The sequence below is a fragment of the Meleagris gallopavo genome, chromosome 5, assembly GCF_905368555.1.
Source record: "Meleagris gallopavo chromosome 5, MGAL_WU_HG_1.1, whole genome shotgun sequence".
Lineage (NCBI taxonomy): Eukaryota > Metazoa > Chordata > Aves > Galliformes > Phasianidae > Meleagris > Meleagris gallopavo.
The window spans coordinates 59,239,387-59,257,605 of record NC_139408.1 but is presented as its reverse complement, the minus strand read 5'-3'; the positions used below and the strand labels follow the sequence as shown (position 1 = coordinate 59,257,605).

Genomic DNA, 18,219 nt, shown 5'->3' with positions numbered 1-18,219 from the left:
TTGTTTTCTTTTCCTTCTTTTTGATGCTTTAAGCAAGCAGTGAGATTTAGGCAGTGCTTTGTGAACCAGGTGAGCTGCTCAGTGCTGGGAGCACACGGGTGGCAGCTGAGGCTGTGCAGTGCAATGCCGTGTGTGGGTTGGCTGTTCCTATTAAGTGAAATAAATGTATGTGCTGTGCTTCAGCTGCAAATACCAGTTCATCTATGCAAGACACACAGCTTTTAGAGCGCTTGTGAGCACTTGTACAAACACACAGCTTTATTTTAAGCTTTGCTCGCATTTATATTGCAACTTACTTAACGCTCCTAAAAAAAAAAAACAACAAAAACTCTGTGAATGATAAAGAACAGTTTTACAGGAGCGGTTGGGTACTTGGCAACAGCAGGATCCTGCAGCACCTCCAGGTCTGATTGGGCCATCTGAGCACAGGGACAGACCTCTCATGGGTGCCACGCTTGGAGGGGAGCCATGCACCCGCCTTTATCTGCTCCCTCCAATCTCCCCAGCACCTGCCAACAGCATTTCTCAGGCTGCAGCATGGGAGAGCTGACAGACCTGGCAGGGTGCTAAATGATCATATTGGTGCTAGCTCAGCCCTGGTTAAAGTCATAGACTCGTAGAATCCTTAGAGCTGGAAGGGACCTCTGAAGGCCATCCAGTCCAACTCCCCTGCAGTGCACAGGGACGCCACAGCTCCATCAGGTTGCCCAGGGCCTGATCCAGCCTTGCCTGGAAAGTCTTCAGGGACGGGGCATCAACCACACCGCGGGGTAACCTGTGCCAGTGCTTCACCACCCTCATTGTAAAAGATTTTTTCCTCATATCTAATCTAAATCTACTCTCCCTCAACTTGAAGCCATTTCCCCTTGTTGGTTAGAGCGCGTGGTGGGTTGAGTTTGGTGATGGTTGGACTCAGTGATTTTTAAGGTCTTTTCCAACCTGAGTGATTCTATGATTCTATGATCTTAAGAGGTCTTTTCCAGCCTTAATGATTCCATGGTTGTATGAACTGTGAGCGCAGCACGGAACGTGGAGTGCTCCCTGCCCACACCTGGTTGCCTGGGGTGCAGGGTGCTGGGAGCTGGCACTGGGTGTTGGGTGCTGCTCTGCTACTATGCTGTAACATACTGCACTGTGCTGTGCTGTGCTCTGCTACGCTGTACTGTGCTGTGCTGTGCTGTGCTGCACTGTGCTGTGCTGTGCTGTGCTGTGCTGCACTGTGCTGTGCTCTGCTGCACTGTGCTGTGCTGTGCTGCGCTGTGCTGTGCTGTGCTGTGCTGCACTGTGCTGTGCTGTGCTGCACCGTGCTGTGCTGTGCTGCGCTGTACTGTGCTGTGCTGCGCCATGCTGTGCTGTGCTGCGCCATGCTGTGCTGCGCTGTGCTGCACTGTTGCTGTGCTGTGCTGCGCCGTGCTGTGCTGTGCTGTGCTGTGCTGTGCTGCACCGTTGCTGTGCTGTGCTGCGCCGTGCTGTGCTGTGCTGCACCGTACTGTGCTGTGCTGTGCTGTGCAGTGCTGTGCTGTGCTGCACCGTGCTGTGCTGTGCTGTGCTGTGCTGTGCTGTGCAGTGCTGCACCGTACTGTGCTGTGCTGCACCGTGCCGTGTTGTGCTGTGCTGTGCAGTGCTGCACTGTGCTGTGCTGTGCTGTGCTGTGCTGCACCGTGCTGTGCTGTGCAGTGCAGTGCTGTGCTGCGCCGTGCTGTGCTGTGCTGTGCTGTGCTGTGCTGTGCTGCACCGTACTATGCTGTGCTGTACCGTGCTGTGCTGCGCTGTGCTGTGCTGCACCGTGCTGTGCTGTGCTGTGCTGCACCGTGCTGTGCTGTGCTGTGCTGCACCTTGCTGTGCTGTGCTGCACCGTGCTGTGCTGTTCTGTGCTGCACCGTGTTGTGCTGTGCTGTGCTGTGCTGTGCTGTGCTGCCTGCTGCTCAGTGCAAGATGGGACTCACTGTCTATGCTCTCTGGGCTTCCCTCTCTGGTCCCTGGGAATACAAAAGAAGGAAGCAGTCCCCAGTGTTGCTCTGTGGTCTGGTGTCCCCTCCACAAGTACCATCCACTTGTGACTCTTGCAGCTGCCTCTCTGACCAGGCAGCCCTACCAGGAGGATTCTGTCACAGGTCAGTGGAGCTTCTCTGCTTTGTCTGAGGTCACCCTTCGCTCCTCCATCAGGTTTTACCCGTGGGGAAGTTCTGGTCCCGGCTGCAGCTAAGGGACAAGGCAGCTCCCTGAGGGAGCACCACAGTCTCTGTGCCAGCTCCAGAGAGTGGCAGAGAGCAGCTACAGCCTTGTTCCAGCAGTGAGTCATTAATTAAGGGTGAAAAGCCTTTGGTAGGAAGGGTCTGTGCCTGTTCCTAATGTCAGGCACGGGGGCAGCATTTTATTTGCATTGTCATGAGCTCCAAGAGTGATGGAGGGCCGCCGGCACAGTGTGTCCCACTAACTGAGCTGGAGAGCTGTGTGCTACTGTGTGCTCTACAGAGGATGGAGGGAGGAGGTCCGAGGGCTTGGTTCCCTCTGTTGTGGGCAGCCCAGGTGCTGGGAAGGGTGAGGAGGGTCCCTGCTGTCTGCCCAGCAGCAGCTGTGCTGGGCAGTGTAGGAATGGAGGTCACTGTGTGCAGGCTGCGAATTTGTATCTGCTTCTGACACTGTGTCAACCGAGTCTTACAGAATTGTCTGAAGCTTTGCCCTCTACAGTGCTAAAGTGCGCCTTGCTGACTTTGTTTTAATTTTGCCTACTTCTGAAAACAGTGTTGGCTGAATCTGAGAAGTGCTGAGCACATTTCCTTAATCGCAGCTACAAATCTAAATTAGTGGTACTGTATTAGCAAACCTAAGTGAGGGTGGTGTTCCCAAGCCAGGGTGACCAGGGCCTTTGGTGGTCCGTGGTCCAGCTGTGGATGCTCCTGAGCTGTGAAGTCTGTTTTGAGTTTGTGTGAACAAAATGTATGGTGAGATAGAAAATCCCATCTAGAGCAGTGGCACCTGCTTGGGGAGGTGGCTCCTTGGGGTCCCGGCAGGCTCGGGGCGCGTTTGGGGCAGGTACTTCTGCAGGGCGCAGGGATCCTCTGGTCAGGGTCAGAACTGTCCTGTTTGCACCTGCAGAACCGTGCGGTGTACAGTGCTGACACAAGAGGTGTGGAATGTAACCCTGCAAATGTATGTAAATGCTGCCCGGGAGGTTTGCTTTCTGCTGCAATTAATGCAAAAAATTGTTCCCAGCAGAGGTGCAAAAGGTTTCGTTCTAAAAGTTTACAGCTCCTGACAAGAGCGGGCTGCCTCCCGTGAGGATAACAGGGAAGGGAACCAATTTAATTGGTGCATTTACAGCCCAAGGATGGCCAGTTTTCGCTGAAGGAGTCCCATATAAATTGATGCCGTGTTGGATTGTATAGCACACAAATTGCACTCTCAGCTGGCTGTAAAAAGGAAATTTGTTTTTATATCCTTTTCCAGTTGTCAGATAAATACGGATTGTCTTCAGCAAGTGTTGCTGGCATGTGACAGACATGGGGTGGATGGTGGGAGTCCCCATCCAGGTACTGCCGTCTCCCCGGGGAGGAGCCCCACGTGGCACTGTGCCCTGCCCTGCTGTGCAGTGCTGGTGGGCAGTAGGGCCACGGGAGTGCAATGCCTGCAGCCTGCAGCACGTTAGCATGGATGGATTGACTCATCAGGAAGCCATATGTTCTGAGATTTCACCAGGGGGGTTGGGATGGTTCCCAAAACTACAGGAATGATAGGCTGTGCCTTCAGTGGTCTACGTAGTCATTATTTAAGTTAAACCTGATGGTTGAAGACTTCTTTTTAATGTTATTGTATTATTTTTTTTAATGAGGGCTTACTGGTTAGGATCAGTAGTCATGAAAAGTATTAGCAAAAGAAAAAAAAAGTGGTGCCGAAAGGCAAGTTTTAGGGGCTGGCATTTTCACAGCAATTTTCTGCAACTACTTTTTCACGGCAGCATAGATGGATGGCTGGACAACAGGAGAAATAATTATTATTTTGACATTAAATATCCATGAAGATCCAAGATTCCAACCCAAACTGTTCTGTGATTCTATGATTCTGTGTTTCTGTGGTGTGTCTGTGTTCTGTATACAAACAGTTCTTCAGTCCCAAAGGGAGCTGACTGTTTCATTTCCATTGTGCAGCCCTGCTGCAGCCAGGTGTTTACTGCTGCACAGCTTTCCTCCTAGAACTCGCAGTGTTGTTCAGCTCCCGCCCACATCTCACTTCTTGGAAGGGAGGCAAACGGGCTGCAGCTTTGTGTCCGTTCACCGGTGTGTGCTGCAGTGGAGGCAGGGTGGCGAAGGGGTGTTCAGAAATGGGCCGTGTAGCCCTCGTGGAGTTCTTAACGGAGTTGCTGATAGATGATTGCATTTAACTTCTCTGGGCATGGCTGTTATCTTCCTTGTTTTCGTACTCTGTGCAGTTCCTGGATCTAGCAATGTAGAAGATAAGGATAATTGAACTGTCAGAGTTTCTGGGATAGGAGCGCGGTGCTGCTGTGGCATCAGGGGAAACAGCAAAGCTCTAAAATTAGCCCATATTCCACTACTATTCTGGTGCCTGTTTTCAGGAGTTTTCGTGATATTTTTTTTCTTTGTGCACATTATTGGTTTTTGAATGACATAAAATTAGCCCCTTCTGGGTTTATTCTGAAAATAGCATTAGGAGCTTAAATGTTCAGTAGAAATGGTTATAAAGCTATTGCATGATTTAGAGGTCACTGAGGGTTTCAACTCAGCAAGTAAAGCGTACATGAAACATCCCTTTTTCCAGTATGTAAATGGCATAATCATAAAGTAACTCCAGATCATGAGGCCAAAGGGTCGGTTTAAAACTCGGTGGTGGGGATGGAGGTGCTGGATGGGAGGCACCGCTGCTGCAATGCACAGAGCCACCAGATGCTTCCAAACCGCGCTGTTATTTGCACATGATGTGTATATGTGCATATATGTGTGTGTGTACGCATACATACAAAAATCTCAGTTGTCCTTCTTGTCAGGATATGGACAGTTACAAGACATCTGGTAATGAGATGAGAGAGAAATTCTGCTCTGTGAACCTGTTTCGTGATTTAATCATAGACAGTTTTCCTCTGCTTCTGTTATGATTTCTGTTACGATATGCTTGCTAATCTTGCGGGCATTAACAGACATTTATTCTTCCTTACAGGCTCGTGAACCTGATCTACAATGGAAAAACTGCTTTTGTTTCTGCTGTTCATTGGCATAGCAGTGAGAGCTCAGATCTGCCCAAAGCGCTGCGTTTGTCAGATTTTGTCTCCAAACCTTGCGACCCTTTGTGCCAAGAAAGGGCTCTTATTTGTTCCACCAAACATTGACAGGAGGACCGTGGAATTACGGCTGGCAGACAACTTTGTTACAAATATCAAGAGGAAAGACTTTGCCAATATGACCAGCCTCGTGGACCTGACGCTGTCCAGGAATACAATCAGTTTTATCACACCTCACGCGTTTGCTGACCTGCGCAATTTGCGGGCTTTGCATTTGAACAGCAACCGATTGACTAAGATCACCAATGACATGTTCAGTGGGCTCTCCAATCTTCATCACTTGATACTTAACAACAACCAGCTGACTCTCATTTCTTCCACAGCTTTCGATGATGTTTTAGCTCTTGAGGAATTGGATTTGTCTTACAACAACCTGGAAACCATCCCCTGGGATGCTGTGGAAAAGATGGTTAGCTTGCACACCCTCAGTCTGGACCACAATATGATTGATCATATTCCTAAGGGGACGTTCTCCCACCTCCACAAGATGACCAGGTTAGACGTCACGTCTAACAAACTGCAGAAGCTACCACCTGATCCTCTCTTTCAGCGAGCTCAGGTACTGGCAACCTCAGGAATTATCAGCCCTTCTACTTTTGCGTTAAGCTTTGGTGGAAACCCTTTGCATTGCAACTGTGAGCTCTTGTGGCTGAGGCGTCTCTCCAGAGAAGACGACCTGGAGACGTGTGCCTCTCCCCAGCTGCTGTCGGGCCGGTACTTCTGGTCAATCCCCGAGGAGGAGTTCCTGTGCGAACCTCCTCTCATTACCAGGCACACCCACGAGCTGAGGGTGCTGGAGGGCCAAAGGGCAGCGCTGAGGTGCAAGGCCCGGGGGGATCCAGAACCAGCAATTCATTGGATTTCACCTGAGGGCAAACTTATTTCTAACGCAACAAGGTCTGTGGTGTATGACAATGGTACACTCGACATCCTCATCACAACGGTGAAGGACACGGGCTCTTTCACCTGCATCGCTTCCAACCCAGCAGGGGAAGCCACGCAGACGGTGGACCTGCACATAATCAAACTCCCTCACTTGCTGAACAGCACTAACCACATCCACGAGCCTGACCCTGGCTCCTCGGATATCTCAACGTCCACCAAGTCGGGCTCCAATGCAAGCAGCAGCAATGGGGATACAAAAGTCAGCCAAGACAAGAAGGTGGTTGTTGCTGAAGCGACGTCATCTACTGCTCTGCTGAAATTCAATTTTCAAAGAAACATACCTGGAATACGCATGTTCCAGATCCAGTACAATGGCACTTATGATGACTCTCTGGTGTACAGGTATGGCACAGCCAGCCCAGCCCAGTCCCTCCCTGTTGCTCCACACTGGTTGCTGGTGCAAGCTTTTTGCTGCCCACTCCTTGGAGGGCTGTCAGCCTGCACCACCTGGCCACAGCACGGCTCTTGGCTGGTGGAGGGGGTAACGCAGATTGGGAAATGGCTGTGGGTTGGGTTATTTCTAGAGAATCCAAAACAGACCTCTGATCCTCTTTAGTAATCTGATTAGCAGAAGGACTGTGAAGTTAGATGAGCTAAGTGGATCTTAACGCGCTCGGTTTAATGAAAGCACGGGGACAGTGCTGCCTGCGAGCACGTTTCTGCAAGCACACCCTGCTGGCGTGGCGGTGATGCTTGGGAGGAGTGAGCATGGACTGTGCATTGGGTGGCTTTGTTCTGAGTCTGGGCTGTAACTGTCACACCTTTCAGAACTGTTGTTTTCTTAATTTCTTCTACGGTTGCTCTCGGGAAGAGCTCTGCCCAGACAAGCTGTGGGGGCAGCGTGGTGCCTCCTGCTGCCAGGGCAGGGCTGCGCTGCCAGGGGAGGGCTCCAGCAGGAGGGCTGGGAGGGGGCTGCGGCAACACGGGGTTGTTAACGCCGATGTCCTCGCCCCCAGGATGATACCTCCCACGAGCAAAACCTTCCTGGTGAACAACCTGGCTGCTGGGACCATGTACGACCTGTGCGTCTTGGCCATCTACGACGATGGGATCACCTCGCTGACCGCCACCAGGGTGGTGGGCTGCACGCAGTTCACCACCGAGCAGGACTACGTGCGCTGCCACTTCATGCAGTCCCAGTTCCTGGGCGGGACCATGATTATCATCATCGGCGGGATCATCGTGGCCTCGGTGCTCGTGTTCATCATCATCCTCATGATCCGGTACAAGGTGTGCAACAACAACGGGCAGCACAAGGCCACCAAGGTCAGCAACGTTTACTCGCAGACGAACGGGGCCCAGGTGCAGGGCTGCGGCGGGGCGCTGTCCCAGTCTGCCTCCAAGCAGGCGGTGGGGCACGAGGAGGCCGCCCAGTGCTGCCGGGCCGCCAGCGACGGCGCCGGACCCTCGCCGGAGCCCAGCCCCGGCCCGGAGGCCACCACTACCTCGCCCTCTCCTCACGCGTGGGCCGCCGGCACCTCCGCTGCCCAGAAGCCGAAGCGGAAGCCGGGGCCAAAGCCCAGCAGCGAGCCGCAGAGCGAAGCTGCCACGAGTATCGAGTCCCAAAACACTAACAGAAATAACTCCACTGCTCTGCAGCTAGCTAGCCGTCCCCCCGACTCCGACAAAGGGGTCCCCACGTACAAAAGAGCACAATCCAAGCCAAGTAAGTTCCTCACCTTGCCGGCCACCACGTCCAGAGCCAAGCGCAGGCTGTCACTGGGCGGCGAGCTGCTGCTGTGCCGCTGCCAGCAGGACGCGGGGCTGTGCTCCCGGCGCAGCCTCTCCATGAATGGGATGCTGGCGCAGGCGGGCCGCTCCGGCGCGGAGGGCGGAACAGCGACGTTCTCGAGCTCTGAGTGGATATTGGAAAGCACTGTGTGACCTGCCTTTGGGGTTTTTTTTAAGTTTACCTTTTATTTCTCTGACAAACAAAATGCCAAACGTTGTGTGAAGTTCCCTCTCCTGGGGAATCGGATTTGGAAGTCCACCGTTGTCTCACTGAGTGATGGTTTGTCCATGCGGGGTTCTCTATAAGCCACCCAGTGCACACAGGGTTTTGTTTAGTTTCCATTTGGTTTTATTTAGTATCCAAACAGAAGGCAACATTCAGAGTTTAAAAAAAAAGAAAAAAAAAAAGGGGAAAAAAAAAAAAAGGTTAAAGGGTGAAAAAAAGCATGAAACAGCACCAGTGCCTTCCCTGCTCTAGGACTGGCTTCCTGGTTCTGCGGTAGCAGAAAACACAAGAGAGAGTTTTCACAGAAAAAGCCTTTTATAAAGGAAATGAAATTTCCTCCAAGCTAACAAATAACCACTTCTGGATCAATCAGTAAAATGATATTTTTTAAAATGGTCAGACTGTATATTTCTTTTCCGTGATAATGGTGTTGCCTTTGTTTTTAGGCAGATGCTGTACAGAAGCAACAACGCTGTGTTGTTCTCTTGTGTAAAATAAAATACTCACTCGGTACACCCAGCCAGCCTGGCGGTGACTGCCCGGGGCGCCCAGCAGTGTGCAGGGGATGCTGGGCTCAGGGTCCCCTCCTGTCCCGCGCCGCAGTGTCGGTGCACGACTGGGAACACCGCTGCCTTCCAACAAGACCGGTGCCTGATCGGTGGCTCCCTGCTTTGCGATGTGGGAATGGAACGTGTTGAGCTCCTGTGTGTGCCAGCAGCTTGAGACAGCGGGGAGTGTGGGGCAGCAGTGTGCGGAGACAAGGGCAGCGCTGGGGGCAGTAACCTCACTCGCTCCAGGCTTTTAGGGGCCTATCTCCTGTAAGCAGTGTGGTTTGCATCTGTAGTCCCTGCAGAGTGGCTGGGAGATGTTCACACCTTAGCAGTGGTGTGCTGCTTGGCTGCCGTGCCCTTGGGATGCTGTCACAATGTCAGCCTTGAGCATATGGCAGAAGCTGGTAACAACTCAAACACCCCTGTTGTGAGGGTGACAAATGTGCTTCTGCTGCTCTGCTCATTCTGAAGAAAATTTGAAAATTAATACTAATTAAACTCATATGGTCATCACATTTAAATCAAAGACAGCTTAACTGAGCCATCTCAGCGCATTCTCAGATGCTAAACGCTGGTTTTTTATGGGCTTTGCGACCACTAAAGTGATAGAACAGTTAAATTTTACACTCTGCCTGCTTGTGCTTGAAGGAAGCACAGCCCAGCGGCTGTGTGCAGGTGCTCTGGCTCTCAGGCACACACACACGCAGTGCATCCCCATGGCACTGCGCTCAGGGCTGGGCGTGCAGAGCCTGTGGGTCGTGGCTGTGCTCTGCTCCAGCGGCTGCAGGAGCCGGTAACTGGAGGCGGTGCTGGAAAGCGCGGGGAAGGAAGAGGCAGTTTCTTTTTTAGAAAGCCCTTTTCCTTCCCTTTGGAAGTACAGAGACCAGAAAGGAAATGAAGCACCAAAATTAGAATCCCCGTTTCCTGCTGGAAAAGCTAAAAAAAAATCCCTCCAGATTTCTCTGGAAGACCACAATCTTCTGGAGGGGGGCATATGGACAGAAATAAGCTCATAGCGCACCGTCAGAGCTAGCCATGTGTTTGTCCAAGTTGTGGAAGGTTGGAAATGAAGGCGTGGTGAATCTGGGCGAAGGGGGGTAATGGTCCTTGGAGGAGCTGGATCTCTGCAGCCGGTACCTTCACCTTGCGATGGGTAAGGAGGCACCTTCCTGTGTGCTCTGCCGAGATACTTGTCCTAATTGTGCGTTTTGAAAACATCAGATGGAAATGCTTTGTGTGTTGTCTAAAACTGGACGTGTGTCTGATGTTTTGTGAAAGTGCTGAACTATTAATAGCTTTGGGGGGGGGAGGGGGTAATTTTTATATTTTTCATTTCTTACTCAAAGGAATCGATTTTCTAAATGCTGAAGCTGAGTAATCTGTCTGCAGTACGTTTGTATAAGCAGCTTAGAAGGACCATATGTCACCGTGTTTTGTTTAACTCTGCACTAACGTTGCAGACCTGGGTGGCTTTAGGGCTCTGCTCACATCGGAGAGGAGCATCCTCTGGGTGTGCATGGGGTGTTCATTCTGTGCCATTGCCACGGGGGTGAACACACAGCGGGATGTTCCATCTTGTTCAGGCCTGGTTCATTCCAAGTGTGGGAAGCCTTGGGAAGGGGGAAATCTTCTGTCCTTTCTGTTCTGCAAAACCAGAGCTGTAGCAGATAGATGCAGAAAAAAGTGCCAAGGTATCTCTTGATCAGAAGTGACACTGAAATATTTGTTCAGTGATGTGCTGGAAATTTTCTAATTCTTTGGAAACCAAAACACTCATGTAAGAATCCCAGATGAGGCTTTACCCCATTGTGCTCACGCAGTGCTGTCATGCCGGGAAGGCCTTGGGGAGGAGAGCAGGTAGCCAGGAGCTGCTGTCCTTGAGATGAGCCCCTTTAGGCTGTACGAGTGAGTGTGCAGCACCCTGATGTAGTGTGCAGCACCTTGATGTAGTGTGCAGCACCCTGATGTAGTGTGCAGCACCTTGATGTAGTGTGCAGCACCTTGATGTAGTGTGCAGCACCCTGATGTAGTGTGCAGCACCTTGATGTAGTGTGCAGCACCTTGATGTAGTGTGCAGCACCCTGATGTAGTGTGCAGCACCTTGATGTAGTGTGCAGCACCTTGATGTAGTGTGCAGCACCCCGAGGCAGTGTGCAGCACCCTGGCCGCACCTTGCTGCTCGTGCTCTATGAACACAGTCACCAACACTTTGCTTCTGGGAGGGTCTCTGTTTCACAAGCACCAGGCAAGGAGAAAAAAAATCGGAAATTTGTTTATTTGTACTAAGATTTCTGAGACACGCTTTCTCTTACATGTTCCTTAAATCCACTCCTAGCCCTTTTTCAAAAGCACGCTCTTTCTGTTAAAGAGGGCTGCTTCAAGTTATGTTTGGAGAAGCAGGGTTTTGTTGGGTGAAAAGCTGGTTGTGTTAGTTGTTCTCTGTGCTGCCTTTCTGCTGATGTTCTGGGCATGTTCTTGACAGTGAATATATGGTACTGTTCAGTTCTGGGTGCGAATGTGACTTTATTTCTGCCAACGTGCTCTGGTTTGCTGGAAAACTCCCCAGGCACCAGTGCAGATCTGCAGTAATGAGTAAAAGAGGCGTTGGGGCATGGGGACGAGTGTGGGGCGGGCGATGCCCCCAGTGCTGCAGAGCAGTGCTGTCCCACGGGGGCTTTGCTGTGTGTCACCACAGGGACGCATCCCACAGGGCCCTGCAGGAAGAGCAGGTGATGGTGGGGCCCATTCCCATTCTCCTGTGGTGAAGCCCCTCCAGCAGTCGTGTCTGCTGTGCAGCACGGCGTCAGCGCTGGGCCCAGTGGTTTCCTGCAGCCATCACTGCACCCTGTGGAGCTGCTGGGGGCTGAGCTCTGCTCCGTGCAGCACAGAAATGTTGGCATTTCTCAGAGTACACCAGAATTTTGCTGGTCACCACCTTGTGCCTGCATGTTGCAGTTCTGAGTAACGTCAGCCCAAGCTGTGGTGGATGACAGTTCTGCCACAGCCGGCTGTCCCTGTGTCTGTGTGTCCTGCAGCCGCCTGTCCCCATGTCCCACTGCTGCCAGCACACACTGCTCGTGTGTCCTTGAAAAAGCACAGCGTGGCTCTTCCTGCACCCTGAGCCGCAGCAGGCGCTATGCAGAGAGGCAGTGGGTGTTTATCCTCAGTGATTGACCCAACAAGGAGAAGTGATGGTCACAGCTGCTGTCATTTACCACTGCTTCTCGCTAATTGGGAGAAACTGGAGCCTTGGAGGTACTGCTTGCAGAGTGGCAGCATTTGTCAGACTTACAATATCTCAAGAAAATGTACTGTCCTGTTCCTTTAAGGTGCTGTTGTAACAAGTGATGTGCACTCACCCTCTAAAAGGAACAATAGCAGCAGTAACAGAATAACACAGTGCCTCTCCCATGGTAATTTAGGAAGTAATTTTAAGGTAGGTCAAAGTTCTGGTTTGAAAAAAAGAACAACAAATCACAGCAAAAGCAATAGGGTCCTGCTTACTGAGATCATGCATCCAATGCTTTCTCTTTGCAGACGTTTTTCTGCATGCCTTTTAGTTCAGTGCTGGCTGTGACACAGATACAAGGGTTGCACTGAGCTGCCCCTGCATTTGCTGAGTGCTGCAGCAGCATCTCCTGCCCTCTGTGCAGATGCACAAGCGTGCTCTTTTGTCACAGTGTGATGCACGTGGCCGCATACCATCATTTTAAAGGAAAATGGTCTTACTGTATGCAGAAACCCTTTTCCTGTATGTAACCAATGTTAACAGCCAGAGCATCAGTGCTTTGCTAAAAGAGCATCAGCACCGTGGCTGTGCTGCCTCACCTGTGTGGGGTGCCTGGACCCACAGAGGCAGCCCCAGGTAAGTATTGCGCCGCAGCACCGTCACCACTGGCACATCCCCAGGGCACGCAGGAACAGCAGCACTGCAGGGCAGGCAGGGACAGTGGCTCCAGGCCTGCTGCCAAGCTGTGCTGCGCTGTGCATGTGTGCTCTGAGTATTGGACAAAGGCAGTGCTGGAAATAAGAACAAATGTGCCGTATTCTGCCTGTCTCTGCTTGGATGTGGTTGTGGCATTGCTTTCACGGCAGCATGGATGGAACACAAGTGTGCAGGCTAAGGAGTCTGGAATGGGTTAAAGCACCCACACTTTGCATCAGTAATGTGAGCCAAAAGGCAAAGCTTTCTGATCTTGCTGATAGTGAGTGCTAATGCCATTGATTTATTCATAAGAGCCAGGCGTGAAGGCTGATGCTGTGGCAAAAAGGAAGCTTAGCTTGCAAGGAAAGAATCTAAAAAAGAAAAAAGCAAACATGGCAAATTGTTGGCTGCAGAGAGACGAGATTGAAGCTTTGTCTGTATGAAAATAAACAGAATGAGCTCTACTGCCTCTGTCATGCTGGAACAAGCCATGTCTGCCAGGTCACTGGAAGTTGTTACTCGGTTGGTATCAGCCTTCAGATTGCTGACAGCTGTTATCAGTTGATATGGATTGCTACCAGTCTGCAGGCAGGGACAGGTCAGTGCTGTCCCTGGGACTTCCAGCATCTGGGAAGGGTTGCTGGCACCTCTGGGTCCCCCTGGCCTGCAGAGCCCTGCAGAGCCGCTCAGGAGTGGTGCTGGGATGGAGAGTGGTGGCATTCTCCTGCTTCTGCCTCCGTTGGTACCCAGAGTGGGGCAGGCAAGGAGAATGTTCACTGTGCACTGTGTATGGCGTGCACACACCTGCTGGGAGCTGCTGGGGCTAATAGTGATGTGGAGATGCTGCCGCAGCATGTCCTGACACTGTGGAGCCACACAGGCAACTGCTGAGTGCAGAGCCTTGCCACAGGGCTGTGTTCTGGACACACGGCAGCACTGCAGCCCAGGGGAGCATGGGACCTGGAGCTGCCTGGGTCTCCCTGCATCATGGGGATGTGTGCATGTGCCTATCTTGCACAGGAATTCAATTTGGACAGGAAAATGAGAAAAAGTGTCACGGTTCCAGTACAGCTCCCTTCTCCCCATGCTCACTTGGGCAGAAGGTGGTGGGCAGGGAGTCCTGCAGGCCCCGGTGCAGGGCTGCAGACAGCTGGAGAGCTGTGTCCTGCAGCAAGCCATGGCCACACTTTGTGGTTTGTGTCTGGTGCTGAGAGGTAAGTGGGGCCGTGGGGCCAGCAGCAGTGAGGTGCAGGGCTGCAATCACCCTGTGGAGCTGCAGGTCCCCACACTCCCGTGGGACAAGACAGCGGTGTGGCTGCTCAGGGACAGATGGGCACACGCTACATGTTCTCTGCATGGTGACTTTTCACTTGCATGTAAGCCTGGCAAGGGCCAATGCTGGGCTCGTGCCCATCCACTGCTTCATGTTGGTGTTTCACCTCTGTGCACGCTTCCAAAACTGCACAAAGAGGTGAAATCACTGTCGTAGAAAAGGGCTTTGCCTGCGGGGAGTCAGGAGCAAGTCTGGAGAGTGGGGAGTTCTCTAATTATGGAGAAGTGAATGTTCCCATTCCTTGCCATGGGTGTTGCTGTCCCTCTGTCTGTCCGTCAGTCTGTGTCAGTCAGTCTGTCTGGTGGTCGCAGCACGGCGCTGGGCACTGTGGGCTACCCTCACTGTCTCTGTTCTCTCTTTGCACAGAAGCTGGGGCTGACCTGAAGGACACCCACACTGCTCCACTCCCTGAAAGCCCCGACGTGGTTACGTGGCAGAAAACAAAGCGACCCCAATGCACCAAGGATTGACGTCACGCCGCGCTCACACACTGCCCAGACAATTTCTTCAAGTCACAGCTGAGGCCAGGAGGCTGTGGAGGTCGGCAGTGTCGGACAAACATTCCTTCCCAGCTCACAGATTCCCCATCTTCCATCCGCCACATTCAGTCTAAATACCTTTTTTTCTGGTGTCTGAGGTTTTTATAAAACTAACGATGAAAACTTGGGTGGCAACAGCTGCAGTACCGCTTGTGTCAAACGTTGCCAGTGGTGAGTTCACAAACTGTAACCATGGTAACTTACATCACTGTAACAAATAAATGTTTTACTACAACGGAGCTGGCACTGGCCTGATTCGGGGCAGCGATGCCCAATGCGGCCGGGTGTTGGCACCGCACACTCCTGCAGTGCCAGCCATGCCCTGTACTGTGGGATTGGAGCATGGGGGCAGCCAGGGGCCAAGCGGAGAGCTGCAGCCCTCCCCCCCATAGCACTGCAGCCCCTGCCAGTCCTGTGCAGCACTGCTGGGTCCTCCCATCACATCTCGCTTCTCAAACAGGATCGAGAGCTTTGCTTTCCTTCCCTCTCACTAAGAGTTTTATGGCTTCCAGACATCATTGTCACTTCTGCAAACACCACAACTCATCAGCCAGCTTCAGCATGGCTTCTGTGGGACAGCTGGTCTGTGTGTGTGTGTTGTCAGCGGGGCCACTGATGTTGCTGCCCATGCTCTGCTGCCCTGTCGTACCTCCCAAGAGCAACTAGTCACAGCAGCAGCTGTCACACAGGGACAACCGCATCTCCCCAGCTTGCTCCGAGCTGCCCCCAGAGCACCGTGGGCTCTGGATGAGGCTGTCTGGGGCAGGTTGAAGGCCCCTGGCTGGGCTGTGGTGCCGCCGGGCTGAGCAGTGGGCACAGGGCTCACCCTGGGGTTGGGGGCGTGCAGGAGACACCGGGTCTGGGCTCCAGAGCTGGGGGCAGTGGTTGGGGTGGGACCCTGCAGGAAGGCAGTGTGGGTGTGCTAAGGGGACACCCAGCAGCGTGTTCAGGAGTTGGACTCAGGCTCTAGTTGTCTGAGGTTTTTCTGGCACCGCACACAGCCTGAATTTACATGGATTGCAGTCACAGCAGGTGATTGTAATGCACGGAGCAGTCGGGTTTTCCGAAAAAGGATGAGCCCAAAACAAACCACTTTTCAAAAATACGTTTGATGAAAACAGGTCACCAACTGCTCACACCTTGCAGATGCAGGTGCCTCCCCAGCCTTGCAGCACCGCTGCCCTTTCCCCCAGGAAGCAGATGGCAGCACGGGCTGCAGGACACCCAGCAATGTGCAGTGAGATTCAGGGAAGGAATGAGAGGTGCTTTTCTCCTCTGGACATTCTGCATTGGGCTGCAGAGCTGTTCAAGCCCTAATGAAACAAGAAGCTCAACATTCTTCCTGCAAAGTCTGTATCAGCTCTCAGGATTTCGTTTCCCTTTAATGCTGTTATTACTCTTATTTGATGACTTCAATTTCAAGCTTTCATGCACATAGTGGAGCTGCTTTTCCCTTGCTGATTCTTTTTTATGTCCTTTTAATTAATTGTCAAGGTAAGTTCCACCTGTCAGCTCAGTGTTAGTTAGAAATCTGTGTGTCACTGTGGTCAGATTCGCTGAGGTTGTGAATCAGGTTTTGCAAAAACCTACAATGTCTATGGAGCAGAGTGTGCCAGCTGCACACTGTCATCAGCAGTCTGCTGCTGGATCAACAGCGGGACAGCTTCAGCCAGGATGGCTTAATGGCATTCCATCTGTACAGTAAGGGGGGAGGAACAGCATCATACCAACAAGCAAAGATGACTTGCTGAAGAAAGACAGAATTTGGATGCTTAGTGAAGAGTCAAGCGAATGTTGGCTGCTGAGGAAGCCCAAAGTAAGTGGGCCACCAGCAGCATTGCCTTTACCCAACAGGTGCTGCCCTGGCCAATGCTGCCTTATCTGCTGTTGTGCGAATGGGTGGTGGGACACGGGCTGAGGGACCCCTGATGTCCCCCAGGGCTGGGCAGTGCTCACAGCCACCCCTGTGCCCAGCAGAGCAAGGAGTGCATCAGTAGTAGCACACGCTCAGGACAGCGCATCTGCAGGCATCGAAGAGCAGTGGAAATCAGAGTGGGTAGAAAAGATGAGCATGCAGCCCTGAGTGAGCCCAATCACCACTGCCCAGAGCACCCTCGGTGAGGATGGTCGCTGGCAGCCTTGGTGCCTGTGCTCAGCTCCTGCACTCCAGTGGTGCACCAGGGAGAGCTGCTCAGGAATTAAGCTCCTCTCTCACAGAAATCTGCAGACCTACCACAGTCCTGTTCAGCTGTTTTTGTGTCTTGGTTTGTTTTTATTTATTTTTTTTTTTTTCAGTGGGAGAAAAATGAGTTGAAGAAAAATTTGTAGTCAGAGAAAAAGCAGCTCAGGACTGTCTGCGAGCAGCCCAGGTTGGAGCAGATCTGCAGCAGGGATTCCTATCTGCACTGGCCGTGTGCACATCACTTGCTGAAGCCTGGAGCCGTACCCTTGCATTGGCACAGGCCTTCTTTCCTTTATGCCCCACCACGTGTGCTGCAGCCAAGGGAGTGGGTGCAGCTCTGCTTGCCATGGTGAGGCCCTGATGGCTCACGGCTGGTTTGCAGCATGGCCAGGAGCGCCCCTGGGAGCACTGCTGTGCACCGTGAGCCTCCTGTTCCTTATGCCCCTCCTCATAAGCCTCCGTCCTGCTGCATCCATGACAGCGTCATCTTCACAGCTCTGCACACAGCTGTGAGGAGAGCAGCTGTGGGTGTCGAGGGTGCTTCCTTAGTATTAAACAAGACTGAGTTTAGCAGACTCTTGGAACAACATTTGACATTTTTTTTCTTTTTATATTTTCTGATGTCTTCAAAGCTGCAGCCATGGGGTCTTCAGGTGGCCCCCCAGGCTGCCTCCCCAGCACAGCAGCCAGCAGAGCAATCCCTGCAGGGGTCTGGGGGCAGCTCATGGCCCAGGAGGGAACAGGAGGGCAGGAACCACCTCCTACCTTTGCCACGGGTAGCTTCAAAATGTTCCAGAAGTGCTTTTTGACCAAACGAGTGATGAGAACTCTGAGAACAGTATGGGAATGTGGAAACATCTCCCCATGTTTTTTTGCTGTCATTGAAGTGGATGTTCCCAATATTGCATTGCACTGGAGGTGGCTCTTCAGCTGCCACAACTGCAGCTCACTGACACCAGACACAAGGAACTCCTTTTCCTGCAGTGATGAAGACCAAGAGATCAAACACACAGTTTTAATATTGGCAATTTTATGAAAAGCAGAAACAAAACAGCCTGACCTGGGAATAAAGCCAAGCAGACATGGAGAATTCCCAGCAGGGCTTGCAGCTCCCAGGCATGGACAGCACACAGGGGAGGTGGCCCAGAGCTCTTCTGGAGCATCATGGAGCATGGCTGCTGGGTGCAGGGCAGTGGCACTGCCAGCTGTGTGCCTGTGCTGCCACTCAGCAGCGGTGCTGGGGCAGTGGGAAGCCTTCAACCCTTGGGCACGTTCTGAGATACCACACACTTTCCAGAAGTGTTCTCTAAATTCTCATATATACATGCTATCTGAGGCAGATTGGTTCAGCTTTGACACAAGGCAACAATGATAGATGTCAAACATGCTCCCAAAGAGGCTACAGAGACAGAAATGCATGAGATAAGGAGGAATGCAGCATGCTGCTGTCAGTGCCTGGTGTAGACATCTCACGGCAGATTAATGACCTTG

The 18,219-nt window shown here is 52.1% G+C and overlaps 1 protein-coding gene across 2 annotated transcripts in view; it reads left to right on the top strand.

Annotated features, from left to right (window-relative positions):
* Nucleotides 1–14,781, top strand: part of LRFN5 (leucine rich repeat and fibronectin type III domain containing 5) — a 47,785-nt gene extending 33,004 nt beyond the window's left edge. Inside the window, exons 2-4 of one of the 2 annotated variants that reach the window (XM_085225985.1) lie at nt 5,176–6,583; nt 7,198–7,907; nt 14,374–14,781. In XM_085225985.1, the coding sequence (XP_085082111.1) occupies nt 5,196–6,583; nt 7,198–7,907; nt 14,374–14,477 (2,202 nt within the window). In that variant the 5' untranslated portion in view covers nt 5,176–5,195 and the 3' untranslated portion in view covers nt 14,478–14,781. Of the gene's footprint in view, nt 1–5,175; nt 6,584–7,197; nt 8,718–14,373 lie in introns of those variants that run through there. The other variant, XM_085225984.1, reaches the window with a different exon arrangement.
* Nucleotides 14,782–18,219: the final 3,438 nt, after the last annotated feature.